The sequence below is a fragment of the Diadema setosum genome, chromosome 4, assembly GCF_964275005.1.
Source record: "Diadema setosum chromosome 4, eeDiaSeto1, whole genome shotgun sequence".
Taxonomy (NCBI): domain Eukaryota; kingdom Metazoa; phylum Echinodermata; class Echinoidea; order Diadematoida; family Diadematidae; genus Diadema; species Diadema setosum.
Genome location: NC_092688.1, coordinates 48359648 through 48386129, shown reverse-complemented (window position 1 = coordinate 48386129; position 26482 = coordinate 48359648). Strand labels below are relative to the sequence as shown.

General features: G+C 38.4%; 1 protein-coding gene across 1 annotated transcript; it reads left to right on the top strand.

Annotated features, from left to right (window-relative positions):
• On the top strand, positions 1–25566 carry LOC140227396 (uncharacterized). Its single transcript, XM_072307803.1, has 14 exons — positions 1–125; positions 5528–5663; positions 8441–8494; positions 9239–9791; positions 11544–11858; positions 14066–14142; positions 14735–14886; positions 17012–17129; positions 18064–18250; positions 19992–20192; positions 21413–21544; positions 22599–22974; positions 23986–24112; positions 25034–25566. The coding sequence occupies exons 1-14, from the start codon at positions 58–60 to the stop codon at positions 25076–25078; spliced, it is 2541 nt and encodes an 846-aa protein (XP_072163904.1). The 5' UTR covers positions 1–57; the 3' UTR covers positions 25079–25566.
• Positions 25567–26482: the final 916 nt, after the last annotated feature.

Genomic DNA, 26482 nt, shown 5'->3' with positions numbered 1-26482 from the left:
GCGGAGCAGCAGACACCCCCTGTCTTTGTTACTTGACCACTGACCACTGGCACCAAGATGAGTGACCATCCAGACCACGGATCATATGGTACCATGGCTCCTGATACCAAGTACTGTAGCAACTGGTGAGTGAAATGTTACTAAAAGTTGTATTTTATAGAGATATTTATGTCTCGCAGTCATACAACTGAATTGCACAAAGAATGGCATGGTAAAAAAGACAATGATTACACAAGTATTCACATCAAATAAAGAGTGAAGTATACAGAAATGAATAAACTGAGATGTTATCACAGAGGATGTACTGACGGGGCAAGCATTGACACACGTCACACAATGACTGCTTATTTATGGACTATGTATGCATGTTGTTCTCTGCTTTTACTTTTAATACTGATTTGAGACTGGTTTCTTCTGATTTAGCTGGCTTGCGTGTTCTAATATCTACAGACATACAAATATACGCTGTAGGTAACATGGTATAGTTATTAAATCTTTCTCTCATCATGAAGAATGCATCAAATCAATAGAGGGACAACACATGAAGAAAATGTTAACTGTGTTAGAATAGTATATTGATAACTAAAGAGTATTGTTTATTTAAAGGAATGGTACAGTATTGGTGGAGATGAGAATTAGGCTTTTAACTTTTGCGAGATACCAAGAAAACACATGAAATAGTACAGAGCATACTGTTTTAAGAGGAATTCAAAGTTTACTTGATGAAAATTGGGTTTGGAATGACTGAAACATCCAAAAACAAAGTAAAACAAAGCGATCGTAATAAAAGGTGGATCCCACACTTTATTAGAATCGTTCTATTTTGGATATCAGCCATTTCAAAACCAATTTTCATCAAATAAACGTTGAATTCCTCATGGAATTACATGCTCTTTCATAAAGAGGTTTCTCATTATCTCACCAAAAAAATGTTCGAAACCTGAAATTAGGTCTCAACCAAAACTATACGATCCCTTTAAGCCAGTATTAAAAAATGGATATATTCCAAGCAAAACAAGAGAAAGAAAGAAAAAAGTAACAAAAGCAAAATCTTGCTTTTTCACCTTTTTCCACAGTGTTATTGTGGACATTGTTGTACAATGTATTATAGTGCTTAATGTGAAATCAGACAAATTTTGATATTATTGTCATTGACAATCTTTCGGAAATCAGAAAAGTATTGAAAGAACTATGTATGTACAAACTGTATGTATCACGATGTATACATATTAGCAGATCCATAACAAAACTCTGAAAGTCATATTTGATCAAAAGTTTTAAATGAGTTACAAAATGACTTGGTATGCCTTGTAATATTTTTATTTTGATATAAATATGTTTACAACTCAAGTCAGAGATTGATGATTCCTTTATCAGCACACATTTGTAATGTTGATGCCTACTTTAGGTGTTCTCATCATGTTGTAAAGCTTTTTGTTGCACTAAACACACATTTAAGGAGTCGAACTCCTTGAACACACTTCCTGCCCCAATGTACAGTGCACCCACAGGCTTAAGGTCCATAGGGCTGCTGAGTGTACATAGTATCACACCTTTCTTGGGGATTCCCAGGGATACAAAGGCCATGTATTACAAATAGCGTGACCTCGAGCCCCAACATGTAGAAATCGATTGCACAAGGTGCATTTGGCAGCTTAGTTTGCTGTGCAATGATGTTGCACAATAGATTTCTGACATTCAGTGCATGATGCAATCTGTTGTGTTTCCAGTTGATTAAATCTGATGACTGATTACTCTCGATTTATGAAAACATGTTGATCATTGGGGTCCTTGGGCAAATATGGAATATACACAATGTACAGTATACATCTGTATTCCCTTCAAAAGCTGTCATTGATTTTTTAATATGAAATACTACACATTCTTTTAGCCTAAAGTTCATCTTGGGCAGTATGTAAAGTAGCATCAATGTGTACAATATGAAAAACCCTTTCAGCAGCTAAATGGATCTATGAGTTTTAGCTACTGTAAAAGTGGATATTTTTTGCGCTTGATTGCTTAAGAAGAGTTCCGCGTGTTTTTAATTCTGTAGAATGAAGACAGAACTATTGGAGCATATAGCGAGCAAAAATATTTGTGTGCTTTTATTTTTGCGCGAGTTTCTGATTGCGTGAAATGCGCGAAAATTTCAACACTGAAAATTTCCACTTTTACAGTATATCAGCCCTATGATGTCGTTTGATTGAAAGACTTCCTGAAAGAAGCATAGAGATGCAATAATAATAATAATAATTCACAACATTTATATAGCGCGTTATTACATAAAATGTCTCTAAGCGCTATGGGAAAAAGAAAGCCATAGAAAGGGAAGAAGAGGAAAGGAAAGAGAGAAAGAAGAAGAAGGTACAGTTTCAGTAATGGTATAAGACATGCGACACAGTCATAATACTACTCAATAAACAAATACGTTTTTAACATGGATTTAAATTTGTCTACTGAGTCTGTTTGTTTCAGTCATTCAGGTAAACTGTTCCAGAGTTGAGGTGATGCTGACTGAAAAGCTCTAGAACCATAAGATTGTGTATTGACAGGAGGAGGTATTAAAAGTGATTTGTTGTTAGACCGCAAGTTCCGGGAGGGTAGATATTCAGTTATCAACTGTTGAAGATAAACCGGTGCAATATTTCGCGAACATTTAAAAGTTAACGAAAGAATCTTGAAGTTAATTCGTTCATGGATTCTTAACATATGCAGTTCTCTCAGTAGTGGGGTAACCGACTCACGTGAACGACGTTTAGCAATAGGCCTGGCAACTGAATTTTGAACTCTCTGCAATATTAGTACTACAATTGATTTTCCACTAAACTGCCTGTGGTATTCTCAGTAAATGCATGTAGGACTAAAAAGTAGATTACTACATCTTTGACCACATGACAAACTTTCTAAAGCAGCTCCTACAATTGTACTCTCTTTACCATACCAACAGTGTATAATGTAAACCCCAGTTTACAATGAGGGAAATGCCGTGGACAGATAAAAGCAATATTCTTGTGTGTAATGCCAGCTGCAATCACTTTTCATGTGTCGTTCGTCATGTGACCCTGCACCACAAAACCAACAAAAAGTCGCCAGACATGGATTTTTAGTTAAAGGCAGATTCTTAAAGAGCAGACTCTAAGCTTTAAAATGATGTATAACTCAATTCAAATGAACCCCACTAACCTATCTAAATACTAGAAAGAAAGCACACACTCTAGAAAAGTGTGAACTGAGAAAAGAGGCTCTGAAGTACATGTACAGGGTCTATTAAACCAAGCTGTGCTAGCTGTGTAATGAAAGGGACAAAACACAGGATGTAAACCAGTGGAGCAACAACAATGAAGGGATTATCAGATTAAGCTGAAAGTGAGCATGTTCTATTTACACATTCTGTCCATGATTGATGCCAACTTTCAAAGCAGTAGAGTTATCCTTTCAAAAGTTATTAGACTGGAGTGTGTAAAGGATTTCAAGACATGAAAAGGGGACTCTAAGACATACCTGATTATTCTCCCCAAAAAAAGGGTTGTAGAAAAACTGCTGAAAATAGGCATGTACACTTTCCCATTCATGTTATGATCCCAAACTAAAGAATAAGTATCTAATAGCTCTGTCAGAAAATTTGAAAAACTCAAGATTGACTCGGTTGACCCATTTCACCTTATTTGAGTCCTCATGTAAAATCAAGGGGTGTGACTTTTTGTTCGTTTTGTGATGCACAGTTACATAATATGGTCTATTGCTGATCCATTGGCAGTATGGTCAGGTTGTCACTACTGTTGGTGCGGAATCTTTATTGGGTTTATGGGAACAATTTCAAGTTTGTGATTGCTTCATTCCCTTCGAGTGGCCCAAATGAGAGTCTGCTCACAGAAATGGGAGTCCATGGGCCCAATTTTTTGAAATTATTACAAATATGTTCTGCTAATACATTATAATTTTCCTTGTTTATTTATTAAGTGGAAATGAAAATAGAATCAAGAAAAAAATAATAAAAAGATTAAAAAAAAAAAAATAAGGTCCAAGGGCCAGGCCCTTGAGGGCTCTACCCTAGATCCTTCTCTACCCTAGATCCAGATGTAGTAGAGTACATATTGTACCTACACATAATATAGATGTTAGTGGCAAGTTAAGATAAAATGATGATATGTGATAGACAGTGGTAAATGTTCTTTGCTGACACTTGATGTGTGTTTGAATTACAAGCACTAGCTAAGAAGAAAGTCAGTGGATGTGCCATTTAGCCAACAGCACACAGTAAGGTTTTTCAGAAGTGTGTATTTTGCATAGATTCAAGGTTTAAAGATAATAAAAAGTTTTGGTACCTCAAAAATTTCCTTGTCTTAGTTTGTGTTTCAGGTTAAAGTACCTTTCATATAACTAACACTGTGAGACTTACTCACCCCAAAGTGCTCTCATGTCTTAGTAATCATGCAATTAACTGCGACCAGCAGCCCCATACGCATAGCGACCAGCAGTCCCATACGCATAGCGTAATCGGGCTTCGCATAGTAGCATTCAGGATCATGACTGATTTAGTATCGCGGGATAAATGTTAACTTAAAATCCCAAAAATTCTTCAATTTGAAGACTTACCAATTAAGGTGAAGTATTGAAAACAGGCTTAGGGCAACGTTTGGTTCTGCCTATAGTCCCTTTCTTTTCGAATTCATGACTGAATGTGACTCGGCCGAGAGGACCTTGGGAGAGCTACATACACCATGTACACTGAATACTACAGCCAGTGCATGCGAACACATCACATGCGCACCAATTTCAAATCCCATATCAACGGATAAGATGTTTGTGTGCGCATGCGCTGGCCATAGTAGTCAGTGTATGCATCGGTCCATGGTGTATGTAGCTCTCCCAAGGTCCTCTCGACCGAGTCACATTCAGTCATCAATTCGAAAAGAAAGGGACTATTGGCAGAACCAAACGTTATTCAAAGCCTGTTTTCAATACTTCAACTTAATTGGTAAGTCTTCAAATTGAAGAAATTTTGGGAATTTAAATTGACATTTACCCGCGATACTAATTCTGTCATGATCCTGAATGTTACAATGCGAAGCCCCATTACGCTATGCGTATGGGGCTGCTGGTCGCAGTTAGCTATGCGTACAATGGGCTGCACGCTGCTGGTCGCAGTCAGTGGTTTCGTACAATATTTATCGACGCTGTACGGCGACGGCTCTGGTACGAAACCATTATTGCATGATTACTAAGACATGAGAGCACTTTGGGGCGAGTAATTCTCACAGACAACGTACTTTAACGTGAAACACAAACCAAGACAAGGAAATTCAGGGAAACTTTTGAGGTACCAAAACTTTTTATTATCTTTAACTGTCAACTTCAGTTTGAGATGATTAACTGTGGGATATGTCACCAATGTTTTAAAGAGGTTTCTCTATCAATGAAATATTAGTTCATGCTCTTTATCATATTAAAATGCTGATGCAATGTGTTCTCTAAGATATGTGTACAGAATTTCTTTGACTTTTTCTCCTATATTCCTTATGTGCAGCAAACGTGACATAGCCTCCAGTAACTTCTTGATGCATGAGGTTCATTGTAGAAGGAATATCAGCCTCTGTCAGACATGTCAAGAACCCATCCCAAGGTCAGAGATGGAGACTCACTATGAGGAGTATCACAAACCAGTGAGTAACAGCCTCTACACAGCACTATTTCAAGGACTAGATGTGACTTGTTGGCTAGACTAATTCCTCACCAAAATGTCATATTGCTGCATAGTGTTTTATAAAGTCATTGTATAGTGAACAAATATGCCATGCACTGAGAGCCTCTAGTTGAAATAATGGACTCTGACTTGGCAGAGATATCAGCTGTTTCCTAAGGGGAGCAGCCCCAAAGAAAACTGTGCAGTTTCTGTCACCCCTGAGTCCATAATTTGACAACAATGTAGAGGCCCAAAATTTGTTTTATATCTCCAAATACATCTTTAACAGAATTACAGAACATTTTACTGACAATAAATGTTCCTCTGATTTTATTGTTTGTGTACACAGTACAGATGATCATACAATGTACAATGCACAGTGGACATGATTATTACTATGCCCATTGGCCTGATATCGATATTACACGTACAGCTCACTGTACACAGGCTGTCAATGAAAATACCCTGAATATATGCCATCATACTAGTGGAATAGTTTGACAGTACAATGCATACCATGAATATGACATCATGATATGGCACATTTTTCTTTTGACATTTTGTCTTTAGTATAGCAATGTTAGCGTATGTTTGGCCACATAATGCTATGCAGACCAGTTTATAGTGAACAGAATTTCAGCAATGAAGGATATATCAATAGTAAGATATAATTTCTAGCCATGGTCATTTATTGTAAATCTACATTCTGATTGTTTCAGTTGAATAACAAGAAGGTGATAGAAGGCATTTGTTCCCACATGAATACCATAAAGTCATTGGGTGAGAATGATAAGGGCATTACGGTGCCTCGAACACCAGAAGCGGGTCTAGAGGGGGGTGGGGGGGGGGTTGCAACCCCCCCCCCCCAAAAAAAAAATAAAATAAAAATAAAAATAAAAATAAAAATAAAAATCTGGGGACCATTTTTTCTTAATCTTATCTTTTTTTTTAAACTTGTATGTTTATTTTTTTCTATTTATGGCAATGACCTCTATACCAAAAATAGTGGTGTTTTAGATGCAAGAAAACGCCACTTTCACACACAGATTTTCAAAAATTCTCCCTACTGTGGGAGGGGGGACACCCCCCTCCCACACCCTCCCCCCCCCCCCCTTCACTCGCTCTGCTCGCTCGGGCTCGGTCGCTACGCTCCCTCGCATACCGCCCCCAACCCCCTCCTTTATAAAAAGCTAGATCCGCCCCTGAACACTGTGGCTTTAGTGGCAACTTAAAGGGTGCGTACAGTTCTGGTTGAGGTGAGGATTTAGCTTTTAACGTTTTGCAAGATGTTCAGAAACTACTCTATGAGATGTCAAAGAGCATGCAATTCTATTAGGGGTATCAAAAGTTTATTTCATAAAAATTGGTTTTGAAATGGCTGAGATATCCAAAAACAAGGTGAAACAAAGAGATCCTAATAAAATATCACTTTCTTGGAGATCTCAGCCATTTGAAAACCAATTTTCATCAAATAAATGTTGAATCCTTCTTAAAATTACATGCTCTTTCATATTTCATAAGAGGTTTCTCATTATCTCACTTAGGAATGTTGAAAACATGAATCCCCACATCAACCAGTACTGTAGAGTCCCTTTAATGTAATACTGTACATGCAGTATAAATACAAGCTGTAGAAGCTAGAGTCATCCCAGCTGGCCAGAGTCTCACAGAAGAAACTTGACACAATCAAATTATCACTCAAATCCTTACTAAAAGTAAAACATCTTTTTCATTCATTACTTCCAACAACTTTGGATTATAACATGTCACAGTCGAGTAAATACATGAATCCTTTTATGCACTGATTTTTGGTGTGGGGAGACTAAGGGATCGCCTGCGACATCTGTCCGTCCTCCGTCCGTCCGTCGTCCGTCCGTAACGCTACAAAAACTGGAATAACTCTCTACTGAGGACTTCAATTTCAATGAAACTTGGAGGGAAGAGTGGTTATGCCAAGTTACACATTTTACTAAACATGAAGGTCACCTCAAGGTCAAAGGTCACAGGCAGAGGTCAATGAACTTTAGGGGCCAATGTTAAGTTTTTACGGCGTGTTTCGATTATGGCACATAACTTTTGATGTATATGTCCGTTTGTGACCAAACTTGGATGGTAGATGTCCCTTGGGGAGTTGAAGGTCACCACAAGGTCAAAAGTCACAGACAGGGGTCAACAAACTTTTAGAACCCAATATTAAGTTTTTATGGTGTGTTTTGATTATGACTCATAACTTTTGATGTATAAATGTCCGTTTGTGACCAAACTTGGATGGTAGATGTCCCTTGGAGAGTTGAAGGTCCCCACAAGGTCAAAGGTCACAGACAAGGGTCAACAAAGTTTTAGGACCCAATGTTAGGTTTTTATGGTGCGTTTTGATTATGGCTCATAACTTTTGATCCCTGTGTCCCTTTGTGACCAAACTTGGCTGGTGAATGTCCCTTGGGGAGTTGAAGGTCATCAAAAGGTCAAAGGTCACAGACAGGGGTCAACAAACTTTTGGGGCCCAATGTTAATTTTTTAGAGCGGGTTTCGATTATGGCTCATAACTTTTGATCCCTTTGTCCATTTGTGACCAAACTTGGATGGTAAATGTCCCTTGGGGAGTTGAATGTCGCCCCAAGGTCAAAGGTCATAGGCAGGTCAATGAACTTCCAGGTGTTAAGAAAACATTAATTTCTTCTACTCAAATGGGCGAGACACAATTTGGCACTTGTCTTGTTTAATAATTTCTTGTATCTTCACCATATTCTAATCCAGGTGCCCTGTAAATGTGGACAAATGATTGAGAGGAGTAAATTGGAAGACCATGAGGTAATTTTTCATGTTTCTTCACTTTTCCTTGTTTTGTGATCTTCCTTCTCTGTCATTTTTTTCTTTCAGAAAATCCAAGAAAAAGGGAGGAATTCAAGGTTGTACTACAATTATAGTTGTACCTGTACTGTTTACAAATTCTTTTCGGGAATGCTCCAAATTGTAGCACTTAACCACATTCTATTCCAGCTGTGGCATATTTGATGCAAATGTGTAATAATAATTCCCACTCACATAGAATAATTGTTTGTGTTTGCTTGTTTGTTTTTTTGTTTGTCTTAGAGGGTAGTTAGTGACAGATCATATCATTGTTGTACAAAACATAACGTCGCTGGGGCAACAAGAACTCGTATCTACAAAAACTGAACGTCAAATGTTCAGGAGAGCAATAAAACATGGCTGTCAAAGCACTGTATCGAATGGGAAAGCCTTTCCTTTGACATGCCGTGGTGGCTTTATTTTGGGGGTAAGACAGCTATGATTTGGACCGGATATCACTTAAGAATATCTGACCATTAGTCCATAAAAGTCATTTTCACCGAAATTCAGATTCGAGGTCTTGTTGCCCCAGCGACGATAATAACAAAATGCTCATATCATCTGTCATGAAAATAGACCATCATCAAAATTGAATGTATCATTCTTGTTATGGGTTGCCTAAATGCAAGAGACCACATACAGGGTTGTTTTATCTTGTCTGTTAATTTTAATACTCATTGAATGCTTCCCACATTTCTCATGCAGACAAATGATTGCCAGCAGAGAAAAGAGCACTGTGAATACTGTGAGCTGGAACTGCCCCATGTTGAAATGGTGGAGCATCTCACGTATTGCGAGAGTCGAACTGAGCATTGCCCGAAATGTCAGCGATACATCCAAAATCGAGACAGGAAGCAGCATGAGCTTTCTGATTGTGCATTCCCAGAACACAAGCCACCAGCCAGGCAGACGTCCTCTTCATCCACTGGATTTGGTTTCTTTGATGATGATCTTGAAGGTTATGATGAAACTACTGTTCATGCAGTCACCAATAGGTTTGCACTTCCACAGTATGTTGAGAGCAGCTATACCCTGCCCAGAATGAACAGCAGGACTCCATACAATGTGAATACTAGTCACACCATGTCTCGTGACCAGTTCTATGGAGCAAATGCTGTGTCTCGTCTTGACAGTGAGGGCAACAAACAAGAAAAGGGAGGAGAGGGTCGTAGTCGAAGGCAGCGAAAAAATCAAGACCGCGTCCAGAACATCTACAAGAACACAAACCAGAGGAGACCTGTGGCTAGCAAGAAGAAAGGTGTGATTTAACTAAAATGTTCTCTTTGTTTGTTATTTGCAACAAAAGAGAACATGTACAGCTTGTAGAAATATCATAAAATAATGCACTAAAGCAAGAGTAGCCTTGTCCAATGTAAACAATGCACAGCTCGCTTAACCTCAATCTTAACCCTAAAGAGGCCAATCATTTTTGGCTATGCTAAATCCACATTTAGCATAGGTGTGGTATCCCAGCTTATTGATTGCCACAAAGCATGTAAGAATGTATAAAAATCAGTGCTAGATGTGTTACAGATGAATCAACACAAAGTTAGAAAGCATTTTCAGAGTGTCATGTACATGAATGTAATCACTGTCTTATCCAGTCACACCTCGTCAGCCCTGGGGATACAGTGCAATTAACTCACTGATAGAGGCCAAAGCTCTTGAATTCATAATGGTCATCGAGCACTGCGCGGAGGGAAGGACAAAAAAAATCTCGAAAGTTCACCTCCTCATATCTCCCTTATTTTATCACAAAATCCCTTGAAACTTCACACATATATCTAATATGGATATATCATCCTTCATATGATTTTAGGGCGAAAATGCTGATGTATATTTCGAGATATGTGTGTTTTTCTGTTTGAGTCGACCGTGGGAAAGGGTTACAATTTTTTCTGGACATGAAAGTCTCCGCCTCCATGATGCATTTGATTAACATATTGCTAGTCTGTATACACCAGACTCACTACCTGCGAAGTTTCGTGTTGGAGCAATTAGTAGTTAGGTGAAAATAAGAGCAAAAAGACAACCAAATTTAAGAGAGAATACTGGACATGCACAACTAGATTATCCTCCTGCACATGCGTTCTCTACTGGTCAGTGCACGCTTAACCAATCAGCGGTGTCAGGTTCGGCGCAATGCGACAGGGTTCGGTTTTCAGTCCACAGGGTGGTGAGTGGGCAAGAGAGGAACCCTGCAATGTGCTTCAACTGTTTCAGGCAGCATGAAAACCGATACATCGGACTGCGTACTGCTTACGCTGTGGGTTTTACGCGGGTCACAAGTGACAGTGATCTCAATTTTTTTCTGGACATATCCGTGCGCCAAACGATACAGAAAAGATGTTTGGAACACAGTATGGATATACTACCATATTAGTCATATACCAAAGTTTCATTTTGGAGCAATGAAGGAAAATGCGAAAAAATAACACTTGTTTTGAGACCAAATTTTCTGTTTTGGAAGCTAAGTTTCAACGTTATTTTCACAGGTTTATCCTCAATAAAACCCAAAATAACTAACATTGCAAGTTAGAGAATAGTTTCTTCTTCAATTTGCTGTATAGATTTAATCATTTGATGGCTTCTGAGGTGAGATACGTTTGTATTGCGATTGTCCTGCAACACTTCCCCAGCGGTTTTGCGTACACGAGCTGTCTACTTTATGTGAATGTGGCTTCAAGGTCATGCTTTTGGCGAGTTGATTGCACCGTATCGCTGCGCCTGTCATGTTGAAAATAGGTATGAAATATTCTGACATCACTCTACCAGTATGGGAGGGAATCGTGCATTATGTATAGTTATGTATTTCAGTTATTAAAAATTATTTGCATTATAATGAAAAGTCTTTGCTGTGACTGTTTGCATCATTTTTCTCTGGTTTTACCACTCTTCCTATTGTTTATGGTCTACATTAATGATGTGAAATCAATTTGATTTATTCAATGAGGAAAAGGAATTAGAGGGAAATGTTTCTTAAAGGATTCTCTGATTGTGTTGTTATCAGATGCCACAAAGCCCTCAAACACCACAGCAGCTGACCAGTTGGAAACTGATCGACTTCTGGCCTTGCGTCTAGCCAACGGTGACAGTGACTTCCTGGTTTATGACCCCTTGGTTGGCCCCTTGGTTGACCCCTTGGTTGATGTAGATGACCTTTCTACAGGGGTTGACCCTCCAAGGAGAGAACCAGACAATGACCTTTTTTCCCAGCTGACACAGATGGGATACGGTAACACTTCCCCAACCAGAGGAAGGACTGGTAGTTTGAGCCGCTCTCTGTCTTGGCAGACTGGCTCTGAGGGAGGTGTAGATGATGCAGGTAACTCTCCTTTCTCCACACTATGTCATTCCAGACATGAAATCAGATTTGAACATCATTTCCTCTTTGTCATCATTAACTGTTTCCATCAGCTTGAGAGTTATTGCTGTCATTGTCATGACAGTGTAAGCATTTGAGCAATCTGAGCATTTGTCATTAAGGCTAGGTTCACATAGGAGTATACTATTCGGGTATATGGTGCACGTTTTCGAGGGCACAGGAATGGCTTGACTCGAACAATAGGATTTGCTAATACCGGGTCACATAAGAGGGCACTATTCGAAAATGCGGTATAACTGCGTATAGTATAGTATAGTGGGAATCATGCTTGTTCGATTTTCGTGCAGCGTATACCATCCTGTTCGGGTGTGACAGCTGGTGTTCTGAATGTGTGCTTTGGTTAGATAAGGTAAGTTACAAATTACAATAGGATTTCTTGGTACTCTTTTTATCGGAATATTTAATTAATTACTTGATTATTCTTATAATAAGTTGAAAATAATGTGGAAATAGATTTAATCCAAGAAAACATTGTTTATAAAATAATTTCTTTATTATTTCACTTTTGCTATGAGTTTACAGAGCTGGGATGGGGGAGTAGAATTAAGCTACCCCACCCCCCATAAAAAAAAAAAAATGATGTCATCAAAGTAAAAATAGGAATAACTGATAAAATCAATTAGGCTGATACATGTTTGTTAAAATAAATATTTGGAAACATAAGTGCAGTATTTCCAATCACATTCCCCATCCCCCCCCCCCAAAAAAAAAAAATACAATTTTAGTTTTCAGTGTGTAAAATCATATGGCTCAAATAACCCCATCTCGATCGACTGGCTGAACTAACCCCATTAAAAATCATTAAAAGTTGTATTTAGAAATTCAATAATTTGCAGGAGTGATTTCTTTGCTGTAAGTTAGTCCAAAACAAGTTTATTTTCGAATATCAATAAGTTACGTAGAAAAAAAAATGTTTTCCTTTCTTTTTTTTTAACAGAAATTAACTTCAGGTAGACGCCAAAAAAAGTAGGACATGCATGCTACCTTATGTGACGTATTGAATAGTGAATAGCGAATACTGTATACTTCTGTGTGAACCCAGCCTAACAGTCTTTGCAAGGAAATCATTTAGATTGGAATGTTTTTATCAGTCTGTAATAAACAAAGAATTATGCAAAATGTACTCCATTAGTGAAGGTGGGCATGCCAACAGCTATGGAGTACTGAAATATTTGTTGAATCATAATTGTATCAGCTATTACTCACTGATTAGTAATGGAGACTGTGAGTAACTTTATTGGCTCCATATGTTGTGAGGACACTCCTATGTCTGAAATGTGTTGGATTCTCTACAAATGTAATGATATTTTTTTGTGGTAATTTGATATAATGGCTTTGTTATGGTGTTGGAAAGATGGTAAATGCTGATGTCATAGTACAGAAGACAAAAGAAAAATCTATTTGATGCTTAAAAGAAGTGTGGATAACAATCAGTTTTGTTATTTTGACCGCAACAGGATTGTATACTGAGTCGTCTTGAGTCATAAATGCTGAAATGTATGGTTGGTAATCAGCAGAGTGTGTGCTAATCTTTGCTTTGTTTGTAGTATTGATTTATGTGTGACTGTCACTGTATGTCTTGAGTTTTGTTTTGAATAAGAAGCAGTATTGTGTGTTCAAAACTAGTTATTATACAGGTTTATTCTTACATAACCATATTGTACAGTGGTAACACTCCACCCTTCATATCATGTACCAATAAATCCAGAAATCCCAGAAAATGGCAGTCATTTCCCATATTTCTCTCTCTCTATCCATTTCCCATGTCGTGTAGTTTTGCACTGTGTGAAGAAAATTGCTGAACTTTGTAGAAAAACTATTAGACAAAAAGAGGGAAAGATAAACTAAGAATGAGAATGTCACATCTAATACATTTGCATTCACAACCATGATAAGAGCATGTTTGAGTTCATCAGTTTTTTTTTTAAGCTTTAATTCCAAACATGAAATCACTCATCCTTTTTTTGTTGTGGTACAGCTTTTATGGTCACAACTTGGCAAAATATATTACTCTATCAAAATGTGACTCACACAGGGTGAAATGGAAATAAACTAAAACATGTGCCTCTCCCCTACACAATGACTAAATGAAGACTCCAAGAAAAGTCTTTGGTACCACGCATTTACCTTTCTGATTTTGTTCCCAGGTGTTTCTGATGTTGTGATGGCTCCATGTGAATTCTGTGGAAATGCCTTTCCACTCGATGATCTAATACAGCATCAGGTAAACTATTATGAATCATGGTGTGCATAATATACAGTAGTTTTATTTGCTCAAGATGTGTAAGGAAATTAAGACTAGAGATGCCAGCCACTTATACCCTATGCAAATGGAAGAATGTCCATGAGCGAAAAAAAAAAGGTGTCCCATCACATTTTTTATCCACAAGAAAATAATAATAATGTCATCATATTTGGCATTAACCATATCACAGGAGTGCTCAATTTTTATCATCTCATTGTTTGAAGCAAATGTTGATAAGTTGCCTGTGTGTTTAACCATTCAAAGTCAATATTAGCCTGTTGAAGACTAAATAGTCCCAAGTATACTCGGGCAGGTGTCTACGGGAAATGTGTTGTGTAGCAGAATCAGCACATCCTCAACAGGTTAAATCTGCAGAGTATCGTTATACTACAAAAGATTTAGCATAACGTTTTCTTTTGATGTGAATTTAAAAAGCAAACCTTCCTTATTAAAAGTAGTGCAATAAAGACTTTCCTCACAATAGACTCAAGTCAGAAGAATCTCCTGCCCTAGTTTCCAATAGATGACTGGTATGATGACTTGTGAACTTCTGTTTATTTCCTGTTCTCAGTCTGGATGTCAGCTTTATAATTATGAGGGGCTCCTTGAGCCATTAATGCCAGCTACAGAGCTGTCCAACAACCAGCGAAGCTCTCGTCTCAGCTCCACGTCTCTGACACAGACTCCTATGGTGGATAACCTTGGAAGGACCAACCAAGAACGGTATAAATTAATCATGTGACTCTCAGTCGAGACAGGCACGGAGATCATAGCAGCTGTATGACTGATGTACCTTATGTGGTCCCAAGAAGTGTGAATGAACTACGTGTGTGAACTCCAGTAAAGCATAGTGCTGTTGACTGAAAGGCTACTGAATGCTGCCATTGATGTGCCCTTAATGTGTGTGGAGGGCGCTGTTCATATGTATAATGTGTGTGTAGCGGATGCTGTGTGTCATCTAGTAGATCTGCTGAACTAGGGAGGCAGGAATTGGCTTTGTGACTGACAGGAAAATGAATGATGACAGAGGAGCTATTGGCGTATCGTCCAATCAGAGCAGTGTCTGAAAATGGTATGCAGTTGTATTGTTAGTGATGATGAAAATTGAAATGTTGCAATTAGGTCATTATCTTTGAAAATGGTACTGTAAAACAAGGAATGCTTGCATGCATTTTGATTTTGTGAATTTCGCAAGTGCCAATATTTGTGAAATTAAAATGCACGCGAACGTTCTGGTCTACACGATATGTGACACGCTACAACAAAATGGTCCTAAAGTCGCGCACGGTCGAAGCCGTGAAAATCGAGTTTGAAGTTAGAGCATTAAAATTGGTCAAAACTTACGATTTTCTGAATTTGACATATTATTAGAGTCTGACATGTCTTCTATCATCTGTCTAAATTTTGAAGCAAAATGATGAAAGGAAAGACCAAAAAATAGCGTTTTTCTGGGCCATGTTTTTTTGGCGTTTCAACGAAGCAGAAACTGGTTCGAACATTTGGATTGAGCGCCACACATAGGCTCCGCCCCTAACAACGACCAGACTGATCTCATTGGTCAGTTTGCTGCTTGCCGCTAACCGAAGCGTGAAGCTCGCACACTGCCCAGTCGACTGGTGCGTGCGGGCGGGTTGCGCTATGCCTAGCCGCTTCTCCTGACATCCTGGTCACTGATTGGTCGGTGAGGAGACCGCCGACGCTGTGTTTGAATGAGCATTTCGGGGGTTGCTAGGGCTTAACTTCTATTGTCCGGAGGTGAATACTGACTTGCGTGTCTCTTGATTGAGATTGCGTCGCAAGGAGAACTTTTAGGGCGCTTTTCTCGAAATAGTGATTTCCCAGACGTCTTGACATGTTCTCTTTTAAACATCGATATCTCCGCAGCCGATTATTTTTATAAGACGTGTTATATATCAATTTAAAGCAGAAAGATTAGGGAATTGTGTCATGCAATTTTCAAATAATCAACCTTGCCCGACTTAAGGATCATTTTGTTGTAGCGGGTCACATATGCATTGAATGGCAGAGTGGCAATTTGGGTAAAATTCCCTGCCGCAAAAAGGGCGGTCGGCTCCAATTCGCGAAAATTTCGTGCAGGGAATATGTCATGTTTTACAGTATACAATACAGCTTTATTGTTTGTGATGATGAAATGATGTGTAAGGTCAGTGTCTGTGAAAATGATGTAAGTATGTATGGTTTGTGAAGATAGAATATTGTGATTAGGTCAGTGTCTATGAAAATCATGATTACAACTGTATTGTTAGTAATGATGAAATGTTGTGATGTAGTTGATGACAAAAGGACTGCACTTTGAGTGGTATCCTGCTGTGTAAGCTTTCCCTGATTGATGTAATTCCAAATGAAAGGAAGTGGGTACAAAATAAGTGTTGTGTTTGTGTTTGTCTGTGTGTAGACAGACCATTTGAAGTAAAATTATGTGCCTAGTGGACACACTCAAGATCTCAAATGGATTTGAGAAATGCAAAATTGAATGTTGTAGTGAGGGAAATTAGCTTTTAATTTCTATACCAAGTTCATACGGGAGAAAATGTGCTAAATGTATTTATAAATGGTCCAAAATTCTTGTGATGTTACTGCAAAAGGCAACATTTCTACTTGAAGATATTGCGTAGGGATTAGAGTTACAAAGGAGTATGAGTTATACTTTACTTATGGCATCAAAGAGTGCAAACTTGCTTTCTTGTAGATTTGTTGTTTACAATATGACTTAGTGGTATAATTTTTCTTTTGAACATTAACTATCAATTCTGTATATGAATAGAATTTCACAGTCCTCATGTTCCTCTGTACATGAAATCTTTAACCTTGACATTTGACTTGGCAGGTTGATTAGTCCTGACTCAGTCTTCCCTGACCAAGACTCGCCAGATGAGGGCGTTGTCATGCTACCCTGTGAGTTCTGTGGTACCCTTCTTCCCAGTGACGCCATACCTTATCACCAGGTAAACACAGACTTCATACTTCCTCTTCATGCTTCTTCATTCAAACTTGGTGACTGTGGTACTGATATACCATGTGTTTTATATCCAAGAAGTTCTTTCTCACAAGTCTTTTTAATTTCTGTCTCATTCCTTCTTTGAAGTTTCGTTTAGTATCAGGATTGCATGAAGTAATTTTCAGCCTGATCTACCAATAAACTTCGCTTTATCAGAGGAAAACTTCTTTGGATTGTCAGATGTTCTTTGACTGCATGAGACTTTTCCTTTTCTCTGAGATTAAGGATCTACAGCCATCTTCAATTTTACTGTCTTGTATCAGGCACTGAAGTCACATTCACCTTGTGGCTTCCTTGAACAGATGAAAATGGAGTTTCACAGAATGAGCATTTATGATTCTGAGCATTTTATATAAGTGACCCTGCATCATAAAATCACCAAAAGTTGCAAGACATGGATTTTGATTTATTTACTTGCAGATTCTACAAGAGCAGAGTACATAACTCAATAATACATAACGAGTATCCTAACCTATCTAAATAATGGAAGTAAAGTACGCTTTCTGGCAAAGTGTTTACTGAGAGAAGGGGCTTTTAAGTTGAAGGTCTGTTCAAGCACGTAATCCTCATCAAGCCCTGCTCTGTGCAATGAATGGGACAAAAAACAGGATTTTAGAGTCCATAGTAACCACAATGAAGGGATTATCAGATTAAGGTGATATTTTACAAGGGCAAGGGTACATTCTATTCATGACTACCTCCAGCTATCAATAAAGTATACTAAATGTTTAGTGCAGAGGCAGAGTGAAAGTCTTGTGTGCAGTTCATACTCCATCGTCATTTAATTTGTTGTCTTCATAATCTAAGACAAATGCACGAGACAACTTGAATATTTTGGTGTAACCAGCATGAGCTGTTCCTGCTTGAATCCTTCCAATTAGTATCACTGTAAAGACACCAATCCGTCCAATGAAGAAGCCATACAAGATGTTACAAACAGCCACGTGGAGACCATGTTAGCCTCAAGTAGGACCAAGTCATGGACCAGGACCCCTGAAAGTCCACCGAGGGAGAGGAACTCAAGAAGAAGACAGGGGGATATAACCTCACATAATCTTTTCTCTTCAGGTAAACACTCAGTTTCTTTTATTTCTAATAATAGTTTTGTGTGTGTTTGTGTTTGCTTAGTTGCATATTAAAGAGACGGTATAGTATTGGTGGAGATGAGGATTGGGCTTTTAACTTTTTGCGAGATGCCTAGACATCACGTATGAAATAGTACCGTGCATACCATTCTAAGAGGAATTCAAAGTTTATTTGATGGAAATCGGTTTTGGAATGGCTGAGACATCCAAAAATAAAGTAAAGCAAAGCAGTCATAATAAAAGATGGGTCCCATCTTTTATTAGGATTGCTCTGTTTTAGATATCTCGGCCATTTCAAAACCAATTTGCATCAGATAGATATTGAATACCTCTTAGAATTACATGCTCTTTCATATTTCATGAAATGTTCCTCATTATCTCCCCCCAAAAATGTTAGAAACCTGAAGTTAAGTCTCAACCAAATCTATACAATCCCTGTAAGGTTAGTAGTCTAGATAGCATACACACCAACCAGAAACAGACGAACTTGTCAGATAACCAAGGAAAATTTGTAAGAAACTTGCTTTAACTACAGAGAATCACAAGAAAGCTTCTGGCAGAACAAGTTCTCCAAAGCTTACACAATACTTCAATAAATATGTTGTAATGTGAATATACAGTGCATGTATATTCATAGCAAAGCAAGTAAATCATGAAAAATTCTCTAATAGTTTTTAAACTAGATGTTAACCCGTAAAGGACGATTCCCGAGTATACTCGGGCAGGTGGGTATGGGAAATGCATGTTGTAGCAAAATCAGCCCGTCCTCAACGGTTTAATGATTTATTGTTCACCTGACTGGTAGCAGTAATTGATCTGTTGTACATTCTTTCTACTGATTATGTTCCTAGCTGATGAGAAGAAGTACAAGTGATGAGTATTTGAAATGTTCATTACCACACAACCCGAATGTATTCTGTTGACCTACCTCCATGATCCTGTCTGTGACATTTGTGGTAGAGAGATAAGTCATCTGGTACACTATGCATCTTGGTGCCAAAATTCAAAACAGTGAGGGCGCTGTCACTGAAAATAAATGGCAGCTAGTCCGATTTCCATGAGACACTCAATTGCAAATTTCAATAAAAAGATGGCAAGAGTGCAGCTGGTGAAGTGTGTGCAAGAAATGTGACTTAGCAGTCTATGGACTACTGTAAAACGAGAAATTTTCGCGTGCATTTTAATTTCGCGAATTTCGCGAAATTAAAATGCACGCGAAAGCTTTTGTCTACACTACATGCATTGAATGCCAGTAGCAATTCGCGAAAATTTCATGCCACGAAAAAGGCTTTCGGCTCCAATTCGCGAAAATTTCATGCCGCGAATATTTCATGTTTTACAGTAATTCATTGCACTCATAAAGCAGTTTATCAGTGGGTCATCAAGTTAAGGTGACCTTTGACCCTGTTAAAGATTGATCAATGATAGGCATGTCTTGATGTAAGCATTTTTCAAAGTACAACAACAATCTAGTGTTTTAATGTAGGCTCTCACATAAGTTCCACCAACAGAAACTGGTGAAATGAAGAACGACTCTTGGAGGTACAGATATCTGGATGACTATCTCTGATGTTGGATCTAGGAAGCAAAAATTATATATCACTACTCATCACCACACTTGTAAGAAATACATTCTGTGGATAGACATCAGAAGTGTAGATTACGACATTCTTATATTTGTTCTCCTTGTGTTTAGCCATTTGCAATCTTTTGATTCATGACAGACTTGGAATCCACAGGTGAAAGCCAGAAAAATAGCACCCTCTCCAGGCAGTCCACAAGGCAGTCTGCCAAGACCAATCGGCCCTCAGGACAGGGAGAACTCTCCAACAAACTTCGCAGCAAAGGCATCGGAGCCACTGGCAGTAGCAGAACTAGGAAAGGTCCAGGTTTCAACGAAGGCAACAGGAATAAAGCTAAGCCAAGTAAGAAAGTAGAGAAGGAGGAGCTAAACAAACCATATTAAGAACACAGAGAAGAAGTAGGTCCTGACAAGACGTACATGCTAATAATTATGTACACTTTCTTTCCATCAAAAAAAAGAAAACAATGCTACTTGTGATGTTGATTTCTGACAGTGACAAAATAGTCTGTATGTTTGAGAAATAGAATATAGGGAAACTTTGAACTAACAAGGTTTGATATGATGAGAGCTGTTTTGTATTGACGGCATTGGCTAAATTTGTGTTTCCATGATGTTTATCATAAATAATTTGTGTTTAATTACAAATTTACATCAGTGAAGGGCAGTTATCAATCCATCATCAATAGACTATCTAGTCTTCGTGAAAGAGTGTTAAACAGCTAGACTTAAATCTAGTAGCCAGTTTTGACTCATCACTTGACACGCTTTATTTACACAGCTTTAACCTAACAATCTGTACTTATTTTGGCAAAATGCCTGCTTACACACAGACACATGCACATGCATACGCACACACATACAATATTGACAATCAAGGGGAATTCCCCTGTGTGAATACTTCATGGCTATGTTTGCAAATAAAGATTTTTAGAGTGTTCTCTTATTCCTTACTGGAGTGACATTGTCTAAAATATTCTAAATCAATGTGGCATCAGTGGTTGACTTCGAAATGAAATCAAAACTTTGCTACATACTTCTAGAAATATCTTGACGAGAATGACATTACATCTCTGTACATAATCCAAATAGTCCACCTTAGTGTATTATAACCAGTGATCATAGCACACACGCACACGCCATGATATGACAGTAGCCAGTGTGACGGCCACCATAGTATTACAGACTGTAATACACGCATTACACTCATACGCACAAACAAACACCTTGGCCCGAATTCACAAAGGTGGTCTAAATTTAAACCATGGTTTATGTAAATTTCTTCTGCGTAGATATGATTGACAGATTGCGTACGCTAACAGGCATCCAGTAAAACAACGTGCATTTATGCGCGCATGTATTGGTACGCCTATTTAACGATTATTTTAGACCATGGTCTAAGTTTAAACCATCTTCGTGAATTCGGGCCCTTCTGTCTCTTGTGTTGATAACAATTTGAACTGCTTACATTTGATCCATGAATTGCTTGTTTTCTTTCATCCAGCCTAGATATTGTCATTGCAATGAACATTACACATCTCCCTGTGTTTTCCTGCTTTGCAGATCCTGTGTATGAGAATAGATCTAAAGAAAATGAAAGCAGTGACTTGGATTTGTCAGGGTCATCAGACTTTTTGTTACCCAATCAGATTAAGAGAGAAAGCACCGTCCCTTTCAAGTCAAGTAACAGGACAAGTAAGTTTCTACGTCACATGAACCAAGGAGCAAGTGAGCTATTGCAATCTTTTGCTTGTCTGTCATTCATCCTGTATAAACTTTTTGACATTTTCAGCTTCTTCTTGAAAACCCCATGATGGATTTTCACCAAAAGCAGGTAGCATCCTTAGGGCGATAATAAATGAAGGAATATTTGAAAATCTTTTTCTCTAGGACTAGAAGTGATATGGCTAACTTAGTGCTATGAGTAAGTACATTGGTGACTGTAGTATCAGGTGTGTGCATGGCTGATCTCCTGGGGGTGCCCCCTCAGGGCCATGAGGTGGAGGGGGGGGGGGGACCAAATTGGAGCCCAATTTTCATCTTCTCCTTGAAAATGCACAGACACATTTTCAGCAAATTTATCAGGTATTGCTTGGAAGCCGGAATATGTATTTGTACAAATGAGCACAATGCCCCATTTGGGAGCTCCCTAGGGGGCCCAGAGTCCCAAAATTGAGAATCTATAAGAACTGGCATTAAAACTAGAAATTCTTTGAGTGAATACAATGTACACATACATATGTAAGGGTACTTTCAAGTTTGCTTATGACAGATCCAGAGATGGGCCCCCTTCGGGCTGGGACCAAATTGGGGCCAGATTTCACATTTTGATCTTTATTATTCAAACCGTGCATCACATTTTCTAAAAACATGGCAGGTATCATTGCCAGTATGATGGAATATAGAAATGATCCCCATACCCCCAGGAGGTTCACCAAAGTCCCCAATGTTTGATATAGTCTGCAAGAATGCGTAGAAGGTGAATATGCAGTACTTGGGTAAATGCTCGACCCACTAGGTCTCTTGTGGTCTGTATTTGTGTGTGTGTGTTATGTGTGTGACACAAAGCACCCTCATCACAAATCAGTCCTCTTCAGTCGTATATCTAGTTGGAAGTTAGAAGGATTGTCACCCCACCAATTGTATTGTCTGAAATGACCCGACATTATCTATAGTGTACATAATTAGGCCTATACACCAACGGTAATTGGTGTAAGTATATTCTTGCTTTAATCCATCTCCCGCACAGAGTCAAAAACAAGTGCCAAGAAGCCCAGCAACAGTGATGCTGGCAATGACAACATCTTCTCAAGGCCATCCGCACTGAATCTCTTTCCTCCAGGGGATTCCAGGCTCCTGAACAATAGCAGCAGGCAGGCAGACAGTCACTCAAGGTACCAAGGAGACAGGTCTGACTTTGTCTCTTGGCAGGAGGAAGATGATCAGCCTGTTGGTGGTGCAAAGAAGAGAGGCAAGGCAGAAAGACAGGCATTCAATGGTGTTAGGAGCCCTGCCAGTGGGGGTTATGTGCCCAGCTTTGGGGAGGTTGAACCTGGTGGAAACAGGGTGGTTGGAGGAAGAACAGGGGGAAGAATTAGGAAGACAGCTGACACACAGTCGGTGAGGTGAGTGAGAACTACCACGATTGCAAAGGAAACAGCTTACTTCATTGAAATACTGGCACCTCCTTCTGTCACTAGGACATTGGTATTACAGTCTTCATCAATAGTTTGGTCAAAATATTCAAGTGTTCATTTGTCTTTGACATTTCTACCAGATAGAGTGAATCCGATATTGATGTAGATACACAGTGATGACATGGACGAATAACCAATTCACGATTGTTCAAGTAAAATCTAGTTATGATTGGATATCTAGAGCTCTGTAAAATGGTAAAGAAAAGATTTGTACAATTTTGTTATAACAATTACTTCATAGGATATTACATTCACATATTTTATCAAATGTGTTATTCTTAGGAGCTTGAGATGTGGTCTGTACACAAATGTTTCTTGTGATGAATTTAAAATGTTGGCCAGTTCATGGTCATGTTGTTAAGTTGAATAAAATTGATTTTACCTTCATCTATATCATTTCATTCAGTGTGAATGAAAACAAAAAATATCAATGCAGAGCAATGGCAAAGAGAATATATAAACTACCTGTACTTATAAGCAGGTTGAGGGAAGGGTTCTCTGTATGAGCCTTACCCTGACTACAGGACATGAATAATGCATTTGATATTATGCCATATACAATTCAGTATATTACAAAATCTGACTGTTGCAGCTGCCCTACAAACTATGTGAATTCATAGCGAAAAAATAACAACTTGTATTTTTTTATCTTTTGCTCAGTCCAATAATGAGACCGAGCAGGTGATTAACTTTCACCATTAAATTTCAATTCATGAGGTTCCTATTCATGCCAGTCTTGTGCATGAAGTGTCTGTTGCTTTTTGAAATATGTCAGATGTTAGTATGATTGCAACACCAGCTACCTGTGAGAATCCACAGAAACCATTAGACATTTTGTCTGACAAGTCTTGTGCAGGCAAACTTACTGCAATCATATCTATAACTCGAGACTAAAGATATTGTGAGGAATGAGTCATTTCTTTGGGTTCCATCGTACAGGCTGGCAGCAAATTTCTCCTCTTCCAAAAGTGCAGACAAGTTGACGGATAGTGTGCAGGAACTAGAGCCTGGGATAACATCAGCCGCTTCGGCAAGGTCAAAGATCAACAACAAACCAAATTCAAAGGTGTGAGGCACTAAATTGTGTATCTCTCATGTAGAGTAACCATGACATGAGAGAAAGTTGCCAGTTCCAAGAAGTTTGTCTTTCCTTCAGTAGATTTCTGTTTTAGTAAATGATTTAATAAGTATTGAAGTGAGACACTGAATAAGAGGTACTGCAAGATTACATTTTATGATATTTGATGATTGAGTCAGATACCATTAAGGAATGAATCATCATATTTTGTAAATTTTTCAGAATATTCCAGTTCAGAGAGACACTTCCATTGCAACAAACAATGTGATAGGCTTTTGTTTGATTTACCATCAAGAATTAATTCTTCTCTTTACAAGTTTGTCAATAGTCAAACAGAAATAAGATATCTTGTGTCAACACCAGTCATAAGAAGTATTATCATTTTCAATCCCCTTTGATGGGCAGAGCAATCATTATTGTGGCTTTGCAGATATGTCACTTAGTATGAATGATTAGGCCCTACCAAGGAGCTATTCTGTCAGAATGTTTCCAGTCACAGTTTCCAAAAGACAAACTTCACAGCCAAGAGTAAAGCATGAATTGTGACCCAGTTTTTACAATATTTATGATGTAAAAATGTCTGAATGTCACAAGTTTTCCAGTAGCCTGTGCTGCAGATTGAAATGAAAACATGGCACTACTCATTTCTTGCTTTGTTCCTTGTTTCTTTATTAATTGCTGAAAAACATGAAGTAGACCTAGGATGACACAAATACCTGCAGCTAAAAATCAGAGAGCTAAAACCATTGTTATCCAGTCATTTTCAATGTTTTGTTGTATACGTATTCAATTATGTTGCTTTGTTAGACACACACATACTTCACCGAATCATTTGACATTCCTGTTTTATCTTGGACTCTCAGGTGTTGTTACTATATTGAAATTCTCATTCCTTTCACCGTGATACAGGGAAGGTCCAAGCCAGCGAGGAAGACAAGCTACCCACCCTCATGAAGACAGGGAGAATGTGACCCAGTTTACTCTCATTCTATTTTACCAAAGTTGTGGTATCAAAACTTGTGTCATTACTAATCTCTCTGAGGGCATGTAGTAATAAATGCTAACTTGTATCCATTTAATAAAGCTTCTAAAAATAGATCAAGGAAGACCAGACAGAGAAAGACATCATGTCAGAATGTTTTGTAGCCAGAGGTTAGTGTGGATGCTGTATTACATGCCTACCTTGTCATGACAATCTTACCAGAGAGCCTATGATACACCTAGCACTGATAGAGTCAATAACCATGCTGAATCCACTGTGAGCTCCATTGGTCTCTCTCAATTGATGCAGTGGTTTCCACCTTTCATCATAATATTCAAACTGGTGTGTATGACCATCATGCCTAATCTTCGCACCCTTCTTGTGTTTGTATGTCACGGTGGATTTCACTCTGTGCTAACCCTGCCTACACTGGAGGCGAGGCAAGTACTGTACGAGCTGATATTTTTGTGAATTGCTACTTGGAGGACATTTTCGCGTGTTGTTAATTTCGCGGTTGCGAGGATCTAACTGAACTAAGCTATTTGCGCGTTGTTATTTTCGCGTGTTGTTATTTTCGCAGTTCACAGGCGATTCGCGAAATTCGCGAAAATAAAACCACCGCGAAAATTTCAGCTCATACAGTGCTTTAAAACCAGAAACATTTGTAGCATGAAACTCCCTTGAATTGGAGCAGCCTGCCTTTTTCAGCAGCATTCACTAATTGCTGATTATGAAAAATTATGAGTATACTGCATGTACTAGCATTCAATGCATTGTGTAGACAAAAACTTTTGCATGCTTTTTACTTTCATGAATCTTACTTTAATAGCTCCTTGCAAAATTCATGAAAGTTTTCATACATGCAAAAATATCTAGTTTTACGATACCATGATTTGATTGTGACATCTGGAGAGAAACTCAGATTATGAGGGCTTCTTGTGTGACAGTATCTCATTAGAAGTGATAATAAGTTTGCAAAATGTTTTTTCCCCGACTAAAATGTATATTGCTGGAGATTGATTTTTTCAAGTATTACACAGACTCTTAAAGGTTGAATATCCCTTTTGTAAATGTCCTGAAATTTTGCGTGGTTGAAGAGTATTGTCTCAAAATGTTGTGGATATGAAAATGTGTGGTAATACGCCTAAAGAGTTTAAGAAAAAAAGAAATGAAAAATTCAACTCCATTTCACTTGAGAATATGCTCCCCTTTTGTACTAAGAATAATGGATGAAAAATGTTCAGGGTCCAAATTAATCTACTGGAAATCTATAGTATTCTTTCCCCCTCCATCATGAAAAGAAGTAACTAGTTGTATCATTCTGAGGAAAGGTCTGAATTCCCTACCTCTACAACAAGCGTATGAAAGGAATCTAA

What these genes read in the sequence shown, in the direction of transcription:
- LOC140227396 (XM_072307803.1), top strand. Translation starts at nt 58, where the DNA reads ATGAGTGACCATCCAGACCACGGATCATATGGTACCATGGCTCCTGAT. An exon ending in ACGCCATACCTTATCACCAG is followed by an intron (nt 17,130 to 18,063) that starts GTAAACACAGAC and finishes CCTTCCAATTAG; the next exon opens with TATCACTGTAAAGACACCAA. An exon ending in ACATAATCTTTTCTCTTCAG is followed by an intron (nt 18,251 to 19,991) that starts GTAAACACTCAG and finishes GATTCATGACAG; the next exon opens with ACTTGGAATCCACAGGTGAA.